At 39.6% G+C, this 20,552-nt stretch overlaps 2 protein-coding genes across 2 annotated transcripts in view; both read left to right on the top strand.

Moving 5' to 3' along the window:
• Positions 1-20,552, top strand: part of ZNF229 (zinc finger protein 229) — a 71,771-nt gene that overhangs the window by 39,162 nt on the left and 12,057 nt on the right. The window lies entirely within an intron of this gene.
• On the top strand, positions 501-3,353 carry ZNF285 (zinc finger protein 285). The gene has a single exon (XM_078438353.2). The coding sequence runs from the start codon at positions 1,365-1,367 to the stop codon at positions 2,547-2,549; it is 1,185 nt and encodes a 394-aa protein (XP_078294479.2). The 5' UTR covers positions 501-1,364; the 3' UTR covers positions 2,550-3,353.

The raw sequence follows: 20,552 nt of genomic DNA on the forward strand, positions 1-20,552 counted from the left end.
GCAGCTCAAAGTCCCCCTTTCTCTGACACCACCTTCCAAATTAAAGTCACTCAGTAAAATGACTCAGAAATGGCATCGAACCAGAAGCAGTGTCCAGATGGTCTTGATCATGGTGTTCATGCCATTCTGAAGCCCATTTTAGGGTGCCAAGGGTATGACCACCCTTTTCTACCTCATCTCCCTTCGTTGTATGGCCCTTTAGTACAGTCTTGCTTCCCTGGGGGCCAGACCGTTGACAGTTCCAATTGTCCATTCTCATAGTGATGGCTATTTGATTTTCTGCAGTTTAGATAATGTAAAGAGGAGATATTAAGGAAGTGGATGACAGGATCTTAGAGCATGTGACTCTTGATCTCAAGGTCATAAATTCAAGCCCCACATTGGGAATAGAGATTAGTTACCAGAAAAGAAAAGAAAAGAAGAGAAGAGAAGAGAAGAGAAGAGAAGAGAAGAGAAGAGAAGAGAAGAGAGAAAGAAAAGAAAAGAAAAGAAAAGAAAAGAAAAGAAAAGAGAAAAGAAAAAAAATATCACTGGCTGGATTACAGGATCTTGGTGGACTTTATCTCTTCATGGAATCTAGAGAATCTCAGAGAAACTGTTGTCTCTTTAAGCCTGCCTCAAAGGTGTACATGTACCTCCCCCACCTCCCCCAAGAACTTTATTTCATAATATTATCCCCATCTCAATCCCTATTGCTGTTTTAAGTCCACCACATACAGTTGTGCGGGTGGTATAGAAACATACATGATAATCCCACCTCCTGTGACAATGATGTGAAGGAAGGGACATTAGCAGGAGACAGGACTTGTTTGTTTCTTCAACTTTATATAGTATCTTGGAAGGTCTTTGTGATCGTTTACGTCTGTCACCATGTGTAGCACTCCATTATTATGACGTACACACATACACACACATACACACACAAAGAACATGAATCATATGGGAAGACTCCCCCGTACCTTTTGTAGCCAAGTGATTAAAGGTGTCTTATCAGCTGCTCTTATAGCAGGGAGGTGAATTTCTTTCTCTATAAATTGTTCCCAAGATTTCTTTTGGTTTCCCTGCAACATCTGATTTTTAACAGGCAGTTCACAGATTAGACTTACTGTGGTTCTGTTTCCTCTATGAATAGAATCCAGTGACAACTTCCCACCCCATCCTACTTCATTTCTGAAAACCTCTGGAGGGATGACTTACTTGTTCTCTTCGCCAAATTCTCTTTTCTCCTCATAGGAGACAGGATTAGAGACAACATTTCACATCTTCAGGGAAAAGGGTTGAGTTATCTCTCGCCAGAAGGGCTCTACCGCTGGCCGATTTGGAAACAAAGGATCAGTGAGTTAACTGGGAGTCAGGAGTGTATCATGACTGTTCAAGGAAATTGTCCCCAGTATTTAGAAGGAGATGTTTTCCTCTCTGAAGAATGGGCGGGAGTGTCTCTTCAGATTTCTGGAAGTGAGAACTATGTAATAAAGGCCATTAATTTAGAAAATCAAGATGGCACGGTGTGGAAAAGCCTGACACAACTCCTTACACCCAAGTCTTGGAAGGAAGCCCGCATGACTCAGCGCCAGAATTCTCAAGGACAATATGAGAGAATTCACGTGGGACAGACACTGTATGGATGCGTTCAGGGTGATGACCACATCAGTCAGACATCACGGGGTCATGGTGACTCCCAGGAATGTAAAGAAGAAGATCCCTATAGATACACTGACTGTGGGAAGCACTTGGCAGTGAAGTCAACAGTCCATAACGTGGTCCCTGTGGTACCACAACCTGTCGAATGTAATCACTATGAGGTGGGACACATAGATGTTGCAGACCCTCTTGTCCATCCCAGCACTCACGTAGGAGAACAGTCTTGTAGATGGGACCAGTGTGGAAAGGACTTCAGTCAGAGCTCAGAGCTTACTGTTCATTATAAAACTCATTCAGAGGACAAAGCTTATGAGTATCAAAAGTGGGCTGAGGGCTGCAAGCAGAGCGCAGACCCTCCCAGATACCAGAAGGGCCCCTCGGGAGACAAACCCTATAAATGTCCCGAACGCGGCAAGGTGTTCAGGCGCAACTCCTCTCTTCACAACCATCACCGAGTCCACACGGGGGAGATGCCCTACAGATGTGATGTGTGTGGGAAGGGGTTCGGATTTAGGTCCCTTCTTTGTATTCATCAGGGAGTGCACACAGGGGAAAAGCCTTATACATGTGACGTGTGCGGTAAGGGCTTCAGTTACAGCTCATATTTTCACTTACATCAAAGAGATCATACCAGAGAGAAACCGTATAGATGTGATGAGTGCGGTAAGGGCTTCGGTCGGAATTCAGATCTTCAAGTGCATCTCAGAGTCCACACAGGAGAGAGGCCCTATAAGTGTAAGGAATGTGGTAAGGGCTTCGGTCGTAACTCATACCTTCTTGCTCACCAGAGACTGCATACGGATGAGATACACTGTGTGTATCGTGAGGATGGCCAGGGCTTTCGTTGCAGCTCGGACCTTCTTACTCATCAAAGACTGCACAAGGGGACGGAAACATTCTCAACGTAGTTAGTCAGGGTTCAATCAGGAAACCAAGCAAGTCCATGCACTGAAGGTGATAGAGGCTCACTCGGCCATTGGGAGGGCTGGGGCAGCAAAGGGCAAGGACACTGTCACCCATGATGTCGTTCTGAGGCACGGAAGCAGGGGTTCACAAGAGCATTCCAGAGAACTACTCTGGATCTCGACAATGTCTGCAAGACTCCCACCAGCTGTCGCATGCTGCAGTGGCAAAGTAAGTGATAACTGACAGACGCACGCTTCGTGGCAATGACAATAATTAGAGGTCAGATTTCCACGAGTGGATATGCCCAGGAAGGAAATTATAATTGAGATGAGGACACTGAGGCTTTCAGGCCAGCCAAAATCTGTAGATTTTTTAAAGAGTGTGCCTGCTAGAAAGATACTCAAAATGAGTGCTCAGAAACGAAACCCGTGTTATTGTTATTCGTGTGGCGAGAATATTAGTCCAAATTCTCAGGTTTCCAAACCCACAAGGTTTTCTACACAGAGAGGGGCTCTCTAGAAGTGATATTTTACGGCCACATTTACTGTGCGTTCACCTTGCGGGCTCCATTTCTTGGTCACGTAAAGAGCCTTCATTTCCCAGAACCCCTTGCAGTTGAGAGCTCGTCCATGTGATACGGTTTCCAAGCAACAGAGTACGAGCAAAAGTGATGTAAGCTACTTCCAGGCCTGACCCTTACAGACCTCTTGTGATGTCCTCCAGGCATCTTTCCTAGAAATGTTTCCTAGAGGCTGTTCCAGGCTTGGATTGGTGGAAGGTGGCTATCTGATCTGTGTTAGACCTTTTTTTTTTTTTTTTTTAAATAAATAGACATTTTTCTTCTATTTAAAAAATTTTTTTAATGATTATTTTTGAAAGAGAGACAGACAGAGCGTGAGTGGGGGAGGGGCAGAGAGAGAGGGAGACACAGAATCCGAAGCGGGCTCCAGGCTCCGAGCTGTCGGCACAGAGCCCGACGCGGGGCTCGTGCTCACAGACTGCGAGATCGTGACCTGAGCCGAAGTCAGATGCTTAACCTACTGAGCCACCCAGGCGCCCCATAAATAGACATTCATTGTGTTATAGTCCTGACATTTTGACAGTTTCTTTGTTGCTAGTTTTGCCCAGGCTATACTGACTATGACAGGGAGATTTAACAGCAACATATTTTATAGTCATTGGAGTTCGCGTAAGAAAGCAACTTCATAATTCAGAGTTTGAAACTTTTAAATCTTTATGGCCATATGTGGCAGTGCAGCCGTCCAAAATGGTGTGGGTAGGGCTTCAGTGAGAATCTTCATTCATTGGTACGTACGTAAAAAAGAAATGTTCCAGGGGTGCCTCGGTGGCTCAGTCAGTTGAGCGTCCATCTTGGGCTCAGGTCATGATCTCATGGTTCATGGGTTTGAGCCTCGCATCAGGCTCTGTGCTGACAGCTCAGAGTCTGGAGCCTGCTTCGGTTCTGTGTCTCCCTCACTCTCTGCCCCTCCCCCACTCTCTCTCTCTCTCTCAAGAATAAATAAACATTAAAAAAATTTTTTAAATAAAAAAAAAAGAAGTGGCCCAGATAACATGCATGTGGTAAAGCCTTCCAAAAGTGCAATCTATAGACATCAGAAATCCCGTGCAGTAGGGAAACTCTGTAATGTGTAACGATGAGAAAAGTTTGTCAGCTTACCACTTAAGTGCAGTAAGAAATAGACCAGGTGTCCTACAAATAGTCTTAATAAAGTTAATTCAGTAAAACTAATATTTACTGACGTGACTAACAACTTACAGAAGGGCAAGGCTGTTTATTGTCAGAAGCCGGCCCCAGCACTTCTCAATAGTCTTGTTTAATAATGGGGTTTTAGAAGGTGCTAGTTTGGTCAAGTCCCTTCCACAATTGTGGTTTAGTTTGGGACTATAGATGGGTTTGGGAGGAGGAGGGATACAGTAAAACCTTGGTTTGTGAGCATAATTTGTTCTGGAAACATGTTTGTGTTCCAAAGCACTTGTATATCAAAGCGAATTTCCCCATAAGAAATAATGGAAACTTATTTGTGCCGTGTTTTATTTCTACTTTTTCTTACATTAGAATTTCCTACTAGTTATGGTTTGTACATGGAACAGCCATTCAAATGCAAATAAAACCATTCCTGAAGTGTTGCTTTCTTACCAATTCAGGCGAGCAACAGTGAAAGATCAATATAGCTCAATGCCAATAATGGAGTGGAAAAACTAGCAATTCGCGGGGAAAAAATACGGGTGCAACCTTTCTGGAGAGGGTTTTATCTACATGTACCAAAGGGTATAATGTGCATCGTCTTGAGCTAATAATTCCACCTCACAAAATTTATCTTTAGGGTGTAATTGTACAAGAGGGAAAAGATGATTTCAGAAGGGAACATGCTCCCAGAATATTTACAATAATAAAAAAAAATCGTAAACAACCTGAAGATACACGAATAAGAGATTGAGTAAATTATGGTACCCCCATAAAATGAAACAAAATATCACCATTAAAAATGATATAGACCTATAAAAATTTCCACATACTTTTTGAAGAAAAAAAAAATCAAGTTGTTAGAGATCATTACAGGATGACCCGTGACTGACAAGTTTGAGAACGTGAGTAGCACTGGGAGTAGTCCCCTCCACTACTCTACACTTTTCAGTGTTGTTTCAAGGGTTGTTTGGACTGTTTAGCCCAGGTGGGTGTATGTATAACATAGGAAATGCTCTGTTTGGAGAAAGTGAGTCTGATGAAAGGTTGTGACATTTGCTTTAGAAAGATGCTGCCAGAGACGGAAGGCGATGGACTTGACCTATCGCTAGGTGGTTGCTGTAGTATATCGCTCCTTGAATGAGTAATTACTGCAAATGGACCAGTAGGAAAGCCAGCTGTCTTCCCACTGTGTGGTCTTCCTTTGTGTCTCAGTGCTGTTTTAGGCCAATCCTTGATTTCCTGACCCTTATCCTGTATGTCTTCCCATGTAACCCAACACTTACAGACCCGTAGCTGGGACTTTGAAAGGGCAATGGTTGCAGTTCAGTCTAGGGACACTGTGCCAGTTTATTGACTTTCAGCTCCAAACTCACCCTTTAACACACCCTCTGTGATAATGAAAGAAATTTCTTTGAGCATCTCTCCTTTGCAGTGGACACAATGTTAAGTGTTCTCCGCAGAGGGCGTTGGAAGGAGGCTTCAGGAGGAACGGGTCTTCTGCTTTTGTAGCAGCTGCATGGTCAGTCAGCAGTGTGGGTGTGAGGACATCTGCTCGTACTCTGCACTCTCCACACACTCAGAAGGTACAGTCCCTTGCTGATCTTGCAACTCTAGGCCATTGATCACATTCCTGTGGACCTCTGGATGTGGACCCTGCACATTCCAGGCCTTCTACCGAAACAGGCACACCCACTCCCTATGTCCATCCATGAACGTGGCCACTGGCTATGACTCATCTGTTCCCCAAATGGATGCCATCTGCAGCCTTCCTCATTCTGCATGCCCATGCACTCGACCACCAGTTGCGACTCGCCCACAAACCACCCACACCCTAGAATGTTGCTTCCAACTTGACCAGCAACCAGGGAGCACCACTGACCCAGGCAAAACAGAAAATTCTCTGCCATCCAGTGGGCTACAGTTACCTTTTCTTCACAAAGTCTGAGGTTTGCTGAAGTTTGTTTTTCCTTCGATACCCTCAGTATTGTACCACATAAAGTTTAAAAATATTGTATAGTTACTTTTTTAAAAGTTTAATCGTTTGTAAATTAAATTTCCATTGAAAGCACTGTGTGGTTTCTGTCTCCTTATTGGACCCAGACTGATCAGGTGACAAGTGTAATTTCTGTTTCAATGGGAGTTTTAAGGCCAAAGAGTACAGTGAGTTTGGGGTAATTCAACAGTGGTGAGGGAGAAAATATATGGAATATACTCTTTGACTGTCAGCCTTGATAGTTGCAAACATAAAGGGTTTGGAAGACTGGCCTTAACATCTATTGGCAAACTGGGAGACATGATATCTGCCACCTCCAAAAGTTTCCTTCTCTCTTTTTTATTTTATTATGATTTGTGTGTGTGTGTGTGTGTGCGCGCGCGCGCATGCACTAGCGTGCGTGTGGTATCATGAGATCTACCCTCTTAGCAAACTTTTAGGTATATAATACGGTATTGTTGATTTTAGGCACTATGCTGTACAGCAGATCTCTAGGACTAATTTACCTTGCATAAATGAAACTGTAGCCCCATTGAACAACTCTCCATTTACCCCTTCCCCTGGCCCCTGGTAATCACCATTCTAATCTCTGCTTCTGTGAATTTGACTAGTTAGGAACCTCATTTAAGTAGAATCATGCCACTTCTGACCTGTGACTCGCTGATTTCACTAAGCATAAAGTCCTGAACATGCTAAAGAATGAAATTGGATGCTGTCTTACACCATTCACAAAAATAAATACAAATGGATTCAAGACTTAAATATAAAACCTGAAACCATAAAACTCCTAGAAGAAAACATAAGGGAAAAACTTCTTCCCGTTGGTCTTGGCAGTGATTTCTTGGATATGACACCAAAAGCACAATTAACAAAAGTGAAAGTAGACAAGTGGGACTACATCAAACTAAAAACCTTCTGCATAGCTAAGGAAACAATCAAAAGAATGAAAAGGCAATCTATGGAATGGGAGAAAATACATGCAAAGCACATATCTGATAAGGGGTTAATGTATAAAATATAAAATGAACTCCTACAATTCAATAGCAAAAACGAACATAACCGGACTTTAAAATGGATGTGACTTGAATAGACCCTTCTCAAAGAAGATGTACAAGTGTCCAAAAGGTATATGAAAATATGCTCAGCATCACTAATCAGTGAAATGCAAATCAAAACCACAATAAGATATCAACTCACACCAGTAGGATGGCTATTATTAAAAAAAAAATAGATAACAAGTGTTGAACATTTGGAGAAATTGAACTCTTCTGCACTGTTTTTGGGAATTAAAATGGTGCAGCCTATATGGAAAATAGCAGTGGAAATTCCCCCCTCCCCAAAATTAAAAATGTAACTACAATATGATCCCATTTATGGATATATACCACCAAACAATTGAAAACAGGATGAGATATCTGCAGTCCCATGTTTATTGCAGCACCATTCCCAATAGCCAAGTTAAGAAACAACTCAAATGTCTCTCAACAGATACATGGATAAAGAAAATATGGCATATACATACACTGGAATATTATTCAGCCTTGAAAAGAAGAAGATCCTGCCATTTTTACATTTAGCTTTGTAAATAAAATTCTGAAAGAGAGCGACATCAGCAACATGGTAGAACAGGAGTTTTCTACATTCATTCCCCCCAAAGAACATTGATTTTGACAACCACCCATGAACAAGAGTACCCTTCTGGAAGTCCAGGAGTCCAGCAAAGTTCCAGCACAACTTTGGGGCAAAAAATAGACACATTGAAGAGGGTAAGAACGGTTTCACTTTACCCACAACACTCCTCCCCCAGGGTCATCAGGCTCTGTGCTGACAGCTCAGAACCTGGAGCCTGCTTTGGATTCTGAGTCTCCCTCTCTCTCTGACCCTCCCCCGTTCATGTTCTGTCTCTCTCTGTCTCAAAAATAAATCAACATTAAAAAAGAAATCACAAAAGATTTGAACACAGTCTGGAGCTCAAGAATACAATGGATGAGATGGGGGAAAAACACAATAGAGAACATCAAATGGACTTGATCAAGCAGAGCAAAGAACCTGTGAACCTGAAGACTAGTCATTTGAAATTATCCAGCCTGAGGCGAAATAGATCATATGCTCTCACTTATATGTGGAATCCAAAACAAAAAACCAACTCATAGACACAAAGGAAAGACTTGTCGCCAGAGGCAAGGGATGAGGAATGGTTGAAATGGGTGGAGTAGTGCAAAATTAAAGCATCAAGTTATAAATTGAGTCCTGGGGATGTAATGTATGGCATGGTGACTATAGTTAATAATATTAAATTGTATATTTGAAACTTGCTAAGAGAGTAGATCTTAACAGTTCCAGTCGCCAGAAAAAAAAAGTGTAACTATGTGTGGTAATGGATTTTAACTGATTTATTATGGTAATACTTTAACAATATGTACATATATCGAACCGTTATGTTGTGCACCTGAAATTAATATAATTTTATGTCAATTGCATCTCAATTTTTAAATCTGAAAAAAAAAGCATGAAAGATGGTGAATTACAGTAGTTTTATTTCTATGGCACTTTTCAAAATGTTCTATACATTATGTTGTTTTGCCAGTTTTATTCAACATGCAAATGCAATTTATAGGCAACAGATCATCAAAACCTAAATCAAAAAGTCTTAAATTATGTTGAAAAATTTGAACTTTTAACTCAATATTAATTATATATAATTATCCCAATTGTGCATCAGAGTAGTTTGAATTAATGAGGTTTTGCTCTATTGTAGCTACAATAGACCTGACAATGTTTTTCATTTTTTAATATTTTTTTAAAATTTATTTTTGACAAAGAGAGAGCGCATGAGCAGGGGAGGGGCAGAGAGAGAAACAGAAACACAGAATCTGAAGCAGGCTCCAGGCTCTGAGCTGTCAGCACAGAGCCCAATGCGGGGCTCAAACTCATGAACCATGAGCTCATGACCTGAGCTGAAGTCGGCTGCTTAACCGACTGAGCCACCCAGGTGTTTCTAGGACTTGAATTGGTTTAAGGGAATATGGTTTCTTATTCAAATATTCCCAGTCCCTTCTATGAAGTATTCTTGCCCCCCCCCCCCATGACCCTGTATCCTACCTAGCCTTTAAATCAAAATTCTACTTTACAGAAAATTTAGAAGTTTGCAGGAAAAAGTATGAGGAGGCCAATAGAAAATGCAGATTTGGATACGTAATTTGACATCTCGATTCTACAACATTTGAAGAAATGAAAAATGATGGTGATGATGTGTGTTGGGGAGGGTAGTTTCAGAATAAATGAACTTCAGATGAGATGATCAAATATGGTTAATCCGTTTGGATATTGATTGGAATAAACTAGTTGTAAAAAGTATTTTTCAAAAAAAAAGTATTTTTCAATAAACAGGAACTCATACTGGGATACAAATTAGATAATACTAAGAATTGTTAATTTTGTCCCATAAGGTAATGATTTTGTGGATATATAATATCGTTATTTTTTAAGTGATATAGGTAGTATTTGGAAGGAAATAACAATATCAAGAAGTAGCTATACAATATTTCAGAAAATGGTAAATGAAGCCAGTGTGGCAAAAAAATTTTTAAGCATGGAATTTAAGGTATATGCATTTGGTGTTTCATGTTACTATTCTCAATACTTTGGCATTATTGTTTCATTAAAAAATTTTTTTCTGCCCAGAAGTAAAGTGGTAAGTACTACTTCCTATGGTTTCACTGGTCATGGTTACCTGCATTCCATCTCCTACCTCAACCTACCTCCCCTCCTGAATAAAAGAAATACTCAGCAAATATATAATATTGAAGACCAACACAGGAGTAGTCGAAAGGAAGCCTGAGTTTGCACTAAAAAATTTAAAGGAAAGGGGCTCCTGGATGGCTCAGTCGGTTGTTTCCAACTTCAGCTCAGGTCATAATCTTGCAGTTCCTGAATTTGAGCCCCATATTGGGCTCTGCACTGACAGTGTGGAGCCTGCTTGAGATTCTCTGTCTCCCTCTCTCTGTGCCTGTCCTGCTCTCTCTCTCTAAAAATAAATAAACCTTTAAAAAACTTTTTAAAGGAAAGAGCCATTTTCCCTATTACAATCTTTTCTCCAACCCCTTGCCAGTGCAGTTCCTTTCATTTGTCAGAAATAACATTGCTGTTTCTGTTTTACGGCCTGATTTGTGCTTGGAATTTCTTATGGATTCTTGGCATCTTGAAATAAATACTTCGTGCCAGATAGCAGTCAGAGATAGATGAATACAGGCACAAGTAAAGAGGCAATCAAGTCAAACCAAGTCTGGCATCCCATCTTCCTTAAGTCTGATGTACAATGCAGCCCAGACCAAGTCCCTTTTAAAATCTTGTCTTTCTGCTAAAAAACATGTTAATTTTCTTTTCGTATGGAAAGCTTTGCTTGTCCCCCCCCCCCCCCCCCCCCAGGTACTAGAGCTTTCTTGACAAAAAAAAAATTTTTTTTACAAATATAAAAAAGCCAAACGCTAATAAGCGCTGGAGAAGTGACTCAGGTAATATTTAATTAAGCAAAAGAAATAGAGAGGGTAGGGAGGAAGCATGATCCCGCAGAGGATTCTGGGAGGTGTAGTCGGAAGCACTTCCACTCCAGGCAGGTGGGGCTGTAGCCCTAGACCGCTTTGGCATTCTGGGAAGTGTAGTCCAGAAGTTCCGTGCCGCGGACAACACTTCCTCTTCAGCAGTGCGGGTGGTGTGTCTCACGTGTGGTTCTGGGTTCTGGGAAGTGAGTCGCAGGAACTTCCGCTCCAGGGGAGGTTGCGGCCATGATTCCCCAGATAGTGGTGAGACTTGAGTTCTGGCAGCGACTCTAGGCCTCCTTAGCCTAGGCGAGGGACCAGTGGTGTCCCAGCCCTATGTGTGAAGGGCGAAAAGTGATGGTGGATGGAGGGCAAGGGGTAGAGGCATTTGCGTTTCCCTCTGGCTGGGCAGAGCTTCCTGGCGTTTGGGGGCGGATCGCGAGTCCCAGCTTGGAGGCGGGCTACGGTCGCTCATCCGGGATTGACAGTTTCCTAGGTACTGAGCCCCCCCCAGCCCGCTCTTGGACTCCACACTCACCATTACCGCTTCCCGCAGCCCTTTCCTTGACTCGCCAATCAGCCGTGCCGCTTCCTAGCGCCATCACATTGGGCAAGTTGCTCTCCGTGAATGAGTTTCCGAGGTGTAATTATAGTACTTACCCAATGAGCTTGTGAGAGTTAAATGGGGTTAATACTTCTAAAACGCTGCAGAACGGTGTTGACACACACAAAAGGTTGCTTCTGGTTACGGGTGCGCAGGGCTCTAGCCAAAGTAAATATAACAATGAGCAAGTCTGTATGAAAATTTTAGATTTCCCTGTGTGAAAAAGGCACCATACATACATGTGTAGAAGATGTACGGTAAACTGAGCTGAAAATGTCAACAACATATATGCTAGAAAGTGGCTTAATAATCTTAGAGATTCATAAGGTAGTGAAACCCCAATAGAAATAATGGATATGAATACAAAAATGTGAATAGACAAATTTTAGGAAGAAGGAATAGATATAGCAAGTAAAGATAGGAAAATATTATTCGTAAATAAACATTCTTAATGTTGTTTTCCACTGATTATGTCACTCAAGGGTTTTTTTTTTTTTAACATTTATTTATTTTTGAGACAGAGAGAGACAGAGCATGAACGGGAGAGGGTCAGAGAGAGGGAGACACAGAATCTGAAACAGGCTCCAGGCTCTGAGCTGTCAGCACAGAGCCCGCAGCGCTGCTCGAACTCACAGACCGCGAGATCATGACCTGAGCCAAAGTCGGCTGCTCAACCGACTGAGCCACCCAGGCGCCCCGCACTCAAGGTTTTTAAAAATTGGTAATACCTAATATTAATCATGGTATGGAGAATCGGAGATACTTATACTTTCTTGGGAGAAGGGAAACATAGGAAAAACTTTTGGTAAGAAAATATGCTACTTCACTATCAAAAATTTTAAATGTATATACTTTGGTGTTTCAGTTTTCATTTTTTGAAATTCATCCAAGAGAAGCAATTGGACAAGTAGGCTATGATCTAGGAAAGAGAAGTTCTTTGCAGCATTCTTAATAGGAAAGAATCTAAAGTTCATTGTGCATTACTTGGAGTGTGTGTGTGTGTGTGTGTGTGCATTACCTATATTTTAATTATTAATTCCATGAAGTACCATGAACCATGGAATGGAATAAAATTGATGATGAAAATAATAATAAAAGCTAACATTTACTAAGCACACAGTAGTTTCCAGACCCTGTTTTGAATTCTCATCATGTATCTTTTTTGAAGATTCCTTCTGTAACTATGATATAGGGACCATTTACAGATGAGGAGATTGAATATTGAATGGTGAAGGAATTTGTCTGAGCAAGCTAATAAGCTAATAAGATATACAAATTTAGGATTCTAATGAGGTTGTCTGGTTCCAGAGACCATGCTCTTAATCTTGAAGCAGAGTAGATGAATGTGCCATGTACCTTGAGAACACAGAGAACAAACTTCATGACTGTCCTTAAAGAATGACTGATGGCCTGTTGCAATAAAAAAGGTATATTATCCAGAGTTAGCATGTGCAATACAGGAGTGACAATTACCAAACACTTTTGGGATGAAATTAATAAGAACTTTTATGGGGCACTTGGCAATATCAATCAAAATGCATTTGTAGTGTTAATTTGCATTTTCCTGAAGACAAATGATGTTGAACAGTTTTTATGTACTCATTGGCAATTTATGTATCTTCCATTTTTAAGTATCTTTAGGGTTTTTTGCCCTTTTTGTTGTTGGATTTCTTATTACTGAGTTGTAGTTCAAGTATTATGAATACAAGTCCTTTATCATATGTATTTAAATATTTCCTCGTGTGTGTGTGTGTGTGTGTGTGTGTGTGTGTGTGTGGCTTTTTTTTTCTTGCATTCTTAAGGATTTCTTTTGGAGGGAAGAATATTTTAATTTTGAAGAAATCCAATATATCAATATTTTAATTTATGGCTCATGCTTTTTGTATGTTACCTAAGAATCTTGGCCCATCCTAACATCACAAAATTTTCTCCTGTGTTTTCCTCTAGAAGTTATGTAATTTCAGCTTTTTAAGTTTGAGTCTATGATATATTTTGAGTTAATTTTTGTATATAGCTTGCACTAAGGATCAAGTTTCTTCTTTTGTTCCCACATGGATATCCAGCTGTTCAAATTCCTTTTGCTGAAGACTATCCTTTCCCAATTGAATTACCTTAGCACATTTGCAGAAAAACCTTAGTTGACATACATACATGGACTGTTTTACTCCTTTGGCCTATATCTATCCTTTGTCAATTCCACAGTCTCATGATTATTGTAGTTTAATAGTAAATCTTGAGATCAGATCATATAAGTATCCCAAGGTGGTTCTTTTTAAGATTGTGGATTTTATTTTTTTAAGATTGTGAATTTTAGAATTAGCTTCTTAATTTTTATGAAAAAGCCTATTAGGACTTTGATTGGGATTGCATTGAACCTGTAGATCATTTTGGGGAGTATGAGTATCCTACCACTGTTGAGTATTCAAAACCATGACCATAAATTTGTTTTATCACCTCTCTCTCTGCTTTAATGTAATTTTCATGTGAGGAGGAAGTTTGTGTCTTGTTTATTACTGTATCTCTGGTGACTAGGACAGGCCTGGCACATGGAAGTGTTCAGCCAATGATTGTTGAGTGTGAACAAAGTAGTGGATAGGCATCCCTTAGACTTTGAGATTATGAATAAGCCAATGTGATTAATAGATATTCTACCAGTGTTGGCAAACTATGGTTCTGTTTTTTGTAAATAAATTTCTGTTGTTGTAACATAGCCACACCCATCTGTTTACATATTACCTGTTGTTGTAACACAGCCACACCCATCTGTTTACATATTATCTATTTTTGCACGGTGGTGGCAGAACAGAGTAGTTTTGTATAGTCTTCAAGTCTGAAATACTATCTGGCCCTTTCAGAAAACCGTTTTGATGTATGTTGTAGAATTGTGGTAGGGTTTTTGTTTTTTTTTTTTTAATCTTCTGATGAATGCCTATCTGTAAATAATTTGTCTGGTGTTTTTTCTGGATTCCTGAGGGGTACCTTCTAAATTCTTGGATTTTCCCAACTGATAGGAGTATCCTGTTACTCAGGGTGAGCCAGTTGGATCACACCTGAGTTTATTCTAATGAGATGAATCAGGATGGGGGCTGGTCACCAGCAAAACTAACCATACGATGGTTGGGGTTTAGAAGCAGGTGATACCAGCCCCATCACATGGCTAATGATTTGATGCGTCATGCCCACAAAATGAAACTCCAATAAAAACTCTAGACACTGGGGCTCAAATGAGCTTCTTGGAAAATGAATATTTTAATACATCCAGGGAGGCTGTATAAGAACTACAGAAAGAACCAACCTATCAGTGCCATTGCCGAACTTGTGTCTTATACCTTCTTTTTACCTCAGCTTTTATCTTTCATTACCGCATTCCACCTTAGTGTACCTTTGCCTGATGGCCTTTAGCTCTAGAAGAACTGACGTGAAATTTTTCCTTTTGTGAGTATATTACTTGAAAAGATCTTTTTGACCTTCTGTGACTTAGTCCAAGTTCTCACAGAAAAATTAAGTGGACACATTTATTTAACACCTCTTTACAAAGCACCTGCTATCTGACAAGTGCTTTTCTGGGAAAAGGGAATATGAGTACTTGTACTTAGGCATATTTCACTTCAGTTGGAAAAGACCTATGAAAACAAAAATGTAGGGGGTGCCTGGGTGACTCAGTCAGTTACGCATTCAACTTTGGCTCAGGTCGTGATCTCACGGCTCATGGGTTTGAGCCCCATGTCAGGCTCTGTGCTGACAGTTCAGAGTCTGGAGCCTGTTTTGGACTCTGTGCCCCTCCCCCACTCATGCTCTATCTCAAAATAAATAAAGATGAAAAACATATGTACATATACATGTATACGTATATATGTACATATAGTAAGTCAGGTAGTAATAAAGCCTATGTAGAAAAACTAATCAGGGGGCGCCTGGGTGGCGCAGTCGGTTAAGCGTCCGACTTCAGCCAGGTCACGATCTCGCGGTCCGTGAGTTCGAGCCCCGCGTCAGGCTCTGGGCTGATGGCTCGGAGCCTGGAGCCTGTTTCCGATTCTGTGTCTCCCTCTCTCTCTGCCCCTCCCCCGTTCATGCTCTGTCTCTCTCTGTCCCAAAAGTAAATAAAAAACGTTGAAAAAAAAAAATTTAAAAAAAAAAAAAAAGAAAAACTAATCAGGGTAAGGGGATGAAGATTGCCAGGGTTGAGGGTGGGTTGGAAGAGATTTGCTAAATTATATTGAGTGCTATGCTGTCACTGATGAGGTGACATTTGAGCAGAGCCCTGAGAGATGTGAAAGATTAAGGTAAAACTACCTGGGAGGAGAATTTTTAAAGGCAGAATATACCTCCCCCTTCTCACGGGTAGCTTAAAGAATTTGCATTATGTCTTTTTTCCCTTTCCCCAAACTCTGTGTCTCTTTTAAAAGGTTAGTTTCTATGCCCTTCACAAAAATTAACTGAAGGTGGATCACTGACCTAAATGAACTACACTGACACATCATAATCACCTAAAGTCCATAATTTACAATAGAGTTTACTCTTGGTATTATACATGCTATGGGTTTTTGGACAAATGTATTTTGAATGTATGTGTATATGAAAATAGGCTCCAGATCATTGTGATCAGAAAAATGAAAATTAAAACAATGAAATGCTACTACTCACCTATTAGAATGGCCAAAATCTACAACAAGGACAACACCAGATGCTAGGGAGGATATAGAGCAACAGCAACTCTCATTCATTGCTGGGGGGAATGCAAAACCATACAGCTACCTTGGAAGACAGTTTGGTAGTTTCTTACAAAATCAAATATACTTTTACCAAATGATCTAGCAGTTGTGTTCCTTGATATTTACTCAATGGGTTGAACTTATATCCACATAAAAACCTGCACACAGATGGTTGTAGCAGTTTTATTCATAATAGCCAAAGCTTGGAAGCAACCAAGATGTTTTTTAGTAGGTAAATGGATAAATAAACTGTGATGCATCTAGATGATGGGGTATGATTCAGCAATAAAAAGAAATGAGCTGTAAAGTCATGAAAATACATAGAGGAAACTTAAATGCTAAGGAAACTTAAAAACTAAGTGAAAGAAGCCAAGCTGAAAAGGCTACAGTATACTATGATTCCAATTGTACATTCTGGAAAAGGCCTAACCATGGACACAGTAGTAAGTTCTGCGGTTGCCAGGGGTCGGTGAGGGGAGGGATGAATTGGCAGAACACAGAGGATTTAGGGCAGTGAAAATACTCTGCGTGATACTGTAATGATAGATACATGTTTTTATACATTTGTCCAAACCTATAGAATATGCAGCACCAAGGGTAAACCCTATTGTAAACTATGGCCTTTGGGTGATTATGTGTCAGTGTAGGTTCATCAGTTGTTATAAATGTACCACTTTGGTGTGGAATGTTGATAATGACAGAAGCTATGCACGTGTTGGGATAGGGGCTATGTGATAAATGCCTATATGTTCCTTAATTTTGTTGTTCTAAATAATAAAATCTTTTAATAAAAACACATGAATGAGGAGCACTCATCTGTAAGCATGGGAGGTTCCATGCTTATCTCTAACCCAAAATTCCCAGATTCATCTATTCAGGGCCCTAGAGGAGAAGAATAGATACTTTTTTTCCTGGCTTAAACCATATTTCACAACTTGTAGTTCAACACATTGACTGCACAACCTGTGGTCTCCAAGCTGATACTAGAGTGGAATCTACAACAGGCCTTTTCAGCTTTCTTTAAGATCCCTGTGTCTGAATGACGGGGAGACTGGGAAAATCCCTGGATCTCATTAGGGTTCACTGAACACATTTTCTTTTCTCAAGTTTATTAAGAAGCAGTACAATAGATTTGCATATGAATAAAAAAATGCAAGGACAACCCAAGTATGAGTTATTAGATGGACTGCCTGGCAGCAGTCAGTAGTCTATATATTGTATAATTGGAGTAAGCACAGTGGACTGATAAGACAAATTCATATCCAGACAGTTAATTGTCCTATTTAGAAAGAAAACCTTTGTCCAACAGAAACAGACCCCTGGTGCCACAACATCATCAGTCCACTTAACCCACCCCCAGCCCTTGGCAACCATAGATCCAATTTTTTTCCCTATAGTTTTTTTTTTTCTTTTGCAGTATGCCATATAAGTATAATCATAAAATGTATATTTTTGTCTTAATTCTTACACTTAGCATAATACTTGTGAAATTCATCCTTACTGCATAAATCTAGTAATTTCTTCTAGTTTATTTCTTTTTAATGTTGACTAGTACTGTGGATATACCACAGTTTTTTTGTTTTTTGTTTTTTTAAAGTTATTGATGGGATTTTGATTAGGAAAAACGAGAAGATAATCTTTTGCTTTAAATTCCCCTGGTGAGATATTATGTAGAGTATCTATTCATATGCTTATGTGCCATCTGTATATCTTCTTTGGTGAGGTGTCAAAGTCTTTGACCTATTTTTAAATTGGATTGTTTGTTTTCTTGTTGAGTGTTGAGAGTTCTTTGTGTATTTTGGATAAAGGTCCTTTATCTGTCTTTTGCAAATATTTTCTCCCAGTCTGTGGCTTATCTTCCCATTGTCTTGAGATTGTCTTTCACAAAGCAGAAGTTTTTAATTTTAACAAAGTCCAGTTTATCAACTATTTCTTTCATGTTGACCTACAAAGCCACAGCCATCTTCAAGATCATCTAGATTTTCCTCTATATTATTTTCTAGGAGTTTTACATTTGAATTTTACAGTTAAGTCTTTGATACATTTTGAGTTAATTTATATGAAGGATCTAAGGTCTGGATCTAGACTCCTTTTTCTTTTTGTTTTCTCCTCCTCCTCCTCCTCCTCCTCCCTTGCGTCCCCTCCCCCTCCTCCTCCTCCTCTTCCTCCTTCTCCTTCTGGTTCTTTTGCAGTAGGACATCTAGTTCCAGAACCATTTGTTGAAAAGACTATCTCTGATGCACTGTTATGCCTTTGCTTCTCTGTCAAAGGTCAGTTGGTTGTTTTTATTTTAGTCTATTTCTGGCTCTCTCTCCTGTTATATTGATCTGTTTGTCTATTCTTTCATCAACACCTCCACTGTCTTTATCACTGTAACTATACTGTGGCATAGTAAGTCTTGAAGTCAAATGGTGTCAATACTACAACTTTTTTATTCTTCAGTATTGTGTTGGCTATTCTGGGTCTATTCCTCTCCATATAAACGTTACAATCAGTTTTTCAATATTCACAAAATAACTTGCTGGGAGTTTTATTGTGACTGCATTGTATCTATAGATGAAATAGGGAGTAACTGACATCTTGACAATATTGAGTCTTCCTATCGATGAACATGGAATATCTTTCCGTTCATTTAGTTATTATTTAATTTCGTTCATCAGAGTAGTTTTCTTCATATAGATCTTATAAACATTTTGTTATAACTGTAGTTATAACTAAGATTTATAACTAAGTATTTCACCTTGGGGATTGCTAATGGTATTATGTTTTAATTTCAAATTCTACTTCTTCATTGTTAGTATATAGGAAAGTGATTGACCTTTGTATTAACTTTGTATCCTGCAACCTTGCAATAATGACTTATTAGTTCTGGGAATGTTTTTGTCCATTCTTTTTGACTTTCTACATAGATGATCATGTCATCTGTGAAAAATGACAGTTTTATTTCTTCCTTCCCAATCTGTATACCTTTAATTTCCTTTTCTTATCTTAACGCATTAGCTAGAACTTCTAGTATGATGTTGAAAAGAGTGTTGAATGGTAACACCTTTGCCCCGTTCCTGATCTTAGTGAGAAAATTTCTAGATTCTCCACATGATGTATGATGTTAGCTGTAGGGTTTTTTGTAGATACTCTTTCAAGCTGAGGAAGTGCTCCTCTATTCTGAGATTACTGTCCTCATATGCTTTTAGATTTTAAAACTCAAAGGGAAGAATGTTTCTAATAGGGAAATGGATTTTTCTTGATTCTTTAATTTGCATATAATGTTTTATATTTGCACTGTTTAACCTTTAGTCTATAGGTTTCTGAATCTCAAAGAATCACAGCAGTTTTACAGGAGACATTAATTTCACCTGGTTGATTTTAACTCGACGAACAGCCCTATGACATCAGTAATTTATTGATATGAAGGAATTTGTTCTTTGGGGACTGGTTTCGGGACTGGTTTTGGCTTGGATTTTGGGTTGTTTACTTTGTGTACAGTATGTGCATTTGTGGTTACATAAGGATTCTGAAATTTTACCTATGACGATATGTCAAAACATATGTACTACAGTATTTGTATACTACAGGGTGGAAGGTAGTAGTTTCAGGCTGATTGGTCTGTCCGGCAGGCACTTGTTTTCTGAGATCTTGTGTTTGTGACTGAGTCCTCTGGCCCATAGCTACTTGGTTTCATACTTTTCACCTTACCCTGGTTGAGCCACTCACAGTCTTTGTCCTACTAATTTTGGATTTTGAAAATAAACCATGGAACTGAGTGATTTTCTGCTAAGTCTCCTTAATTCCATGTATGTATGTACATATGTATGTATTTGCAGATTATGTATTTAACAGACCGCCTGTTATGTTTTCCTGACCATCTCTCATTTCTTTGCCTTTAAAGTATGTTTGTTGATTTAGTTTCTTGGATTTTGTAAAATACTTGTATTCTTCTAATAAAATTTGTTTATTACATGAAAAAATGTAGTTGTTCTTAAGGCCAGTGGCACACAAATTAGAATTCCTCAAAGTTTGGGCATGAGGTAAAATGGCTACTTCTTACTTTGGTATTGAAGGATATATGTGTTTGTTAGTAAAGGACTGAAATGTACAGATCTTATATGTTTAAAAAGTGTAAAATGTTGAACCAATGGCTCAAAGAAGAAATAAGGAAATACCTTGATTAACAACTCAGGCAATAACAGATGTTGGCGAGGATGTGGAGAAAGAGGATCTCTTTTTCATTGCTGGTGGGAATGCAAGCTGGTGCAGCCACTCTGGAAAACAGTATGGGGGTTCCTCAAAAAACTAAAAATAGAACTACCCTATGACCCAGCAATCGCACTACTAGGTATTTATCCAAGGGATAAAGGTATGCTGTTTTGAAGGGGCACACACAACCCAATGTTTATAGCTGCACTATCAACAATAGCCAAAGTATGGAAAAAGCCCAATGTCCGTTGATGGA

The sequence above is a fragment of the Panthera onca genome, chromosome E2, assembly GCF_046562875.1.
Source record: "Panthera onca isolate mPanOnc1 chromosome E2, mPanOnc1 haplotype 2, whole genome shotgun sequence".
Taxonomy (NCBI): Eukaryota; Metazoa; Chordata; class Mammalia; order Carnivora; family Felidae; genus Panthera; species Panthera onca.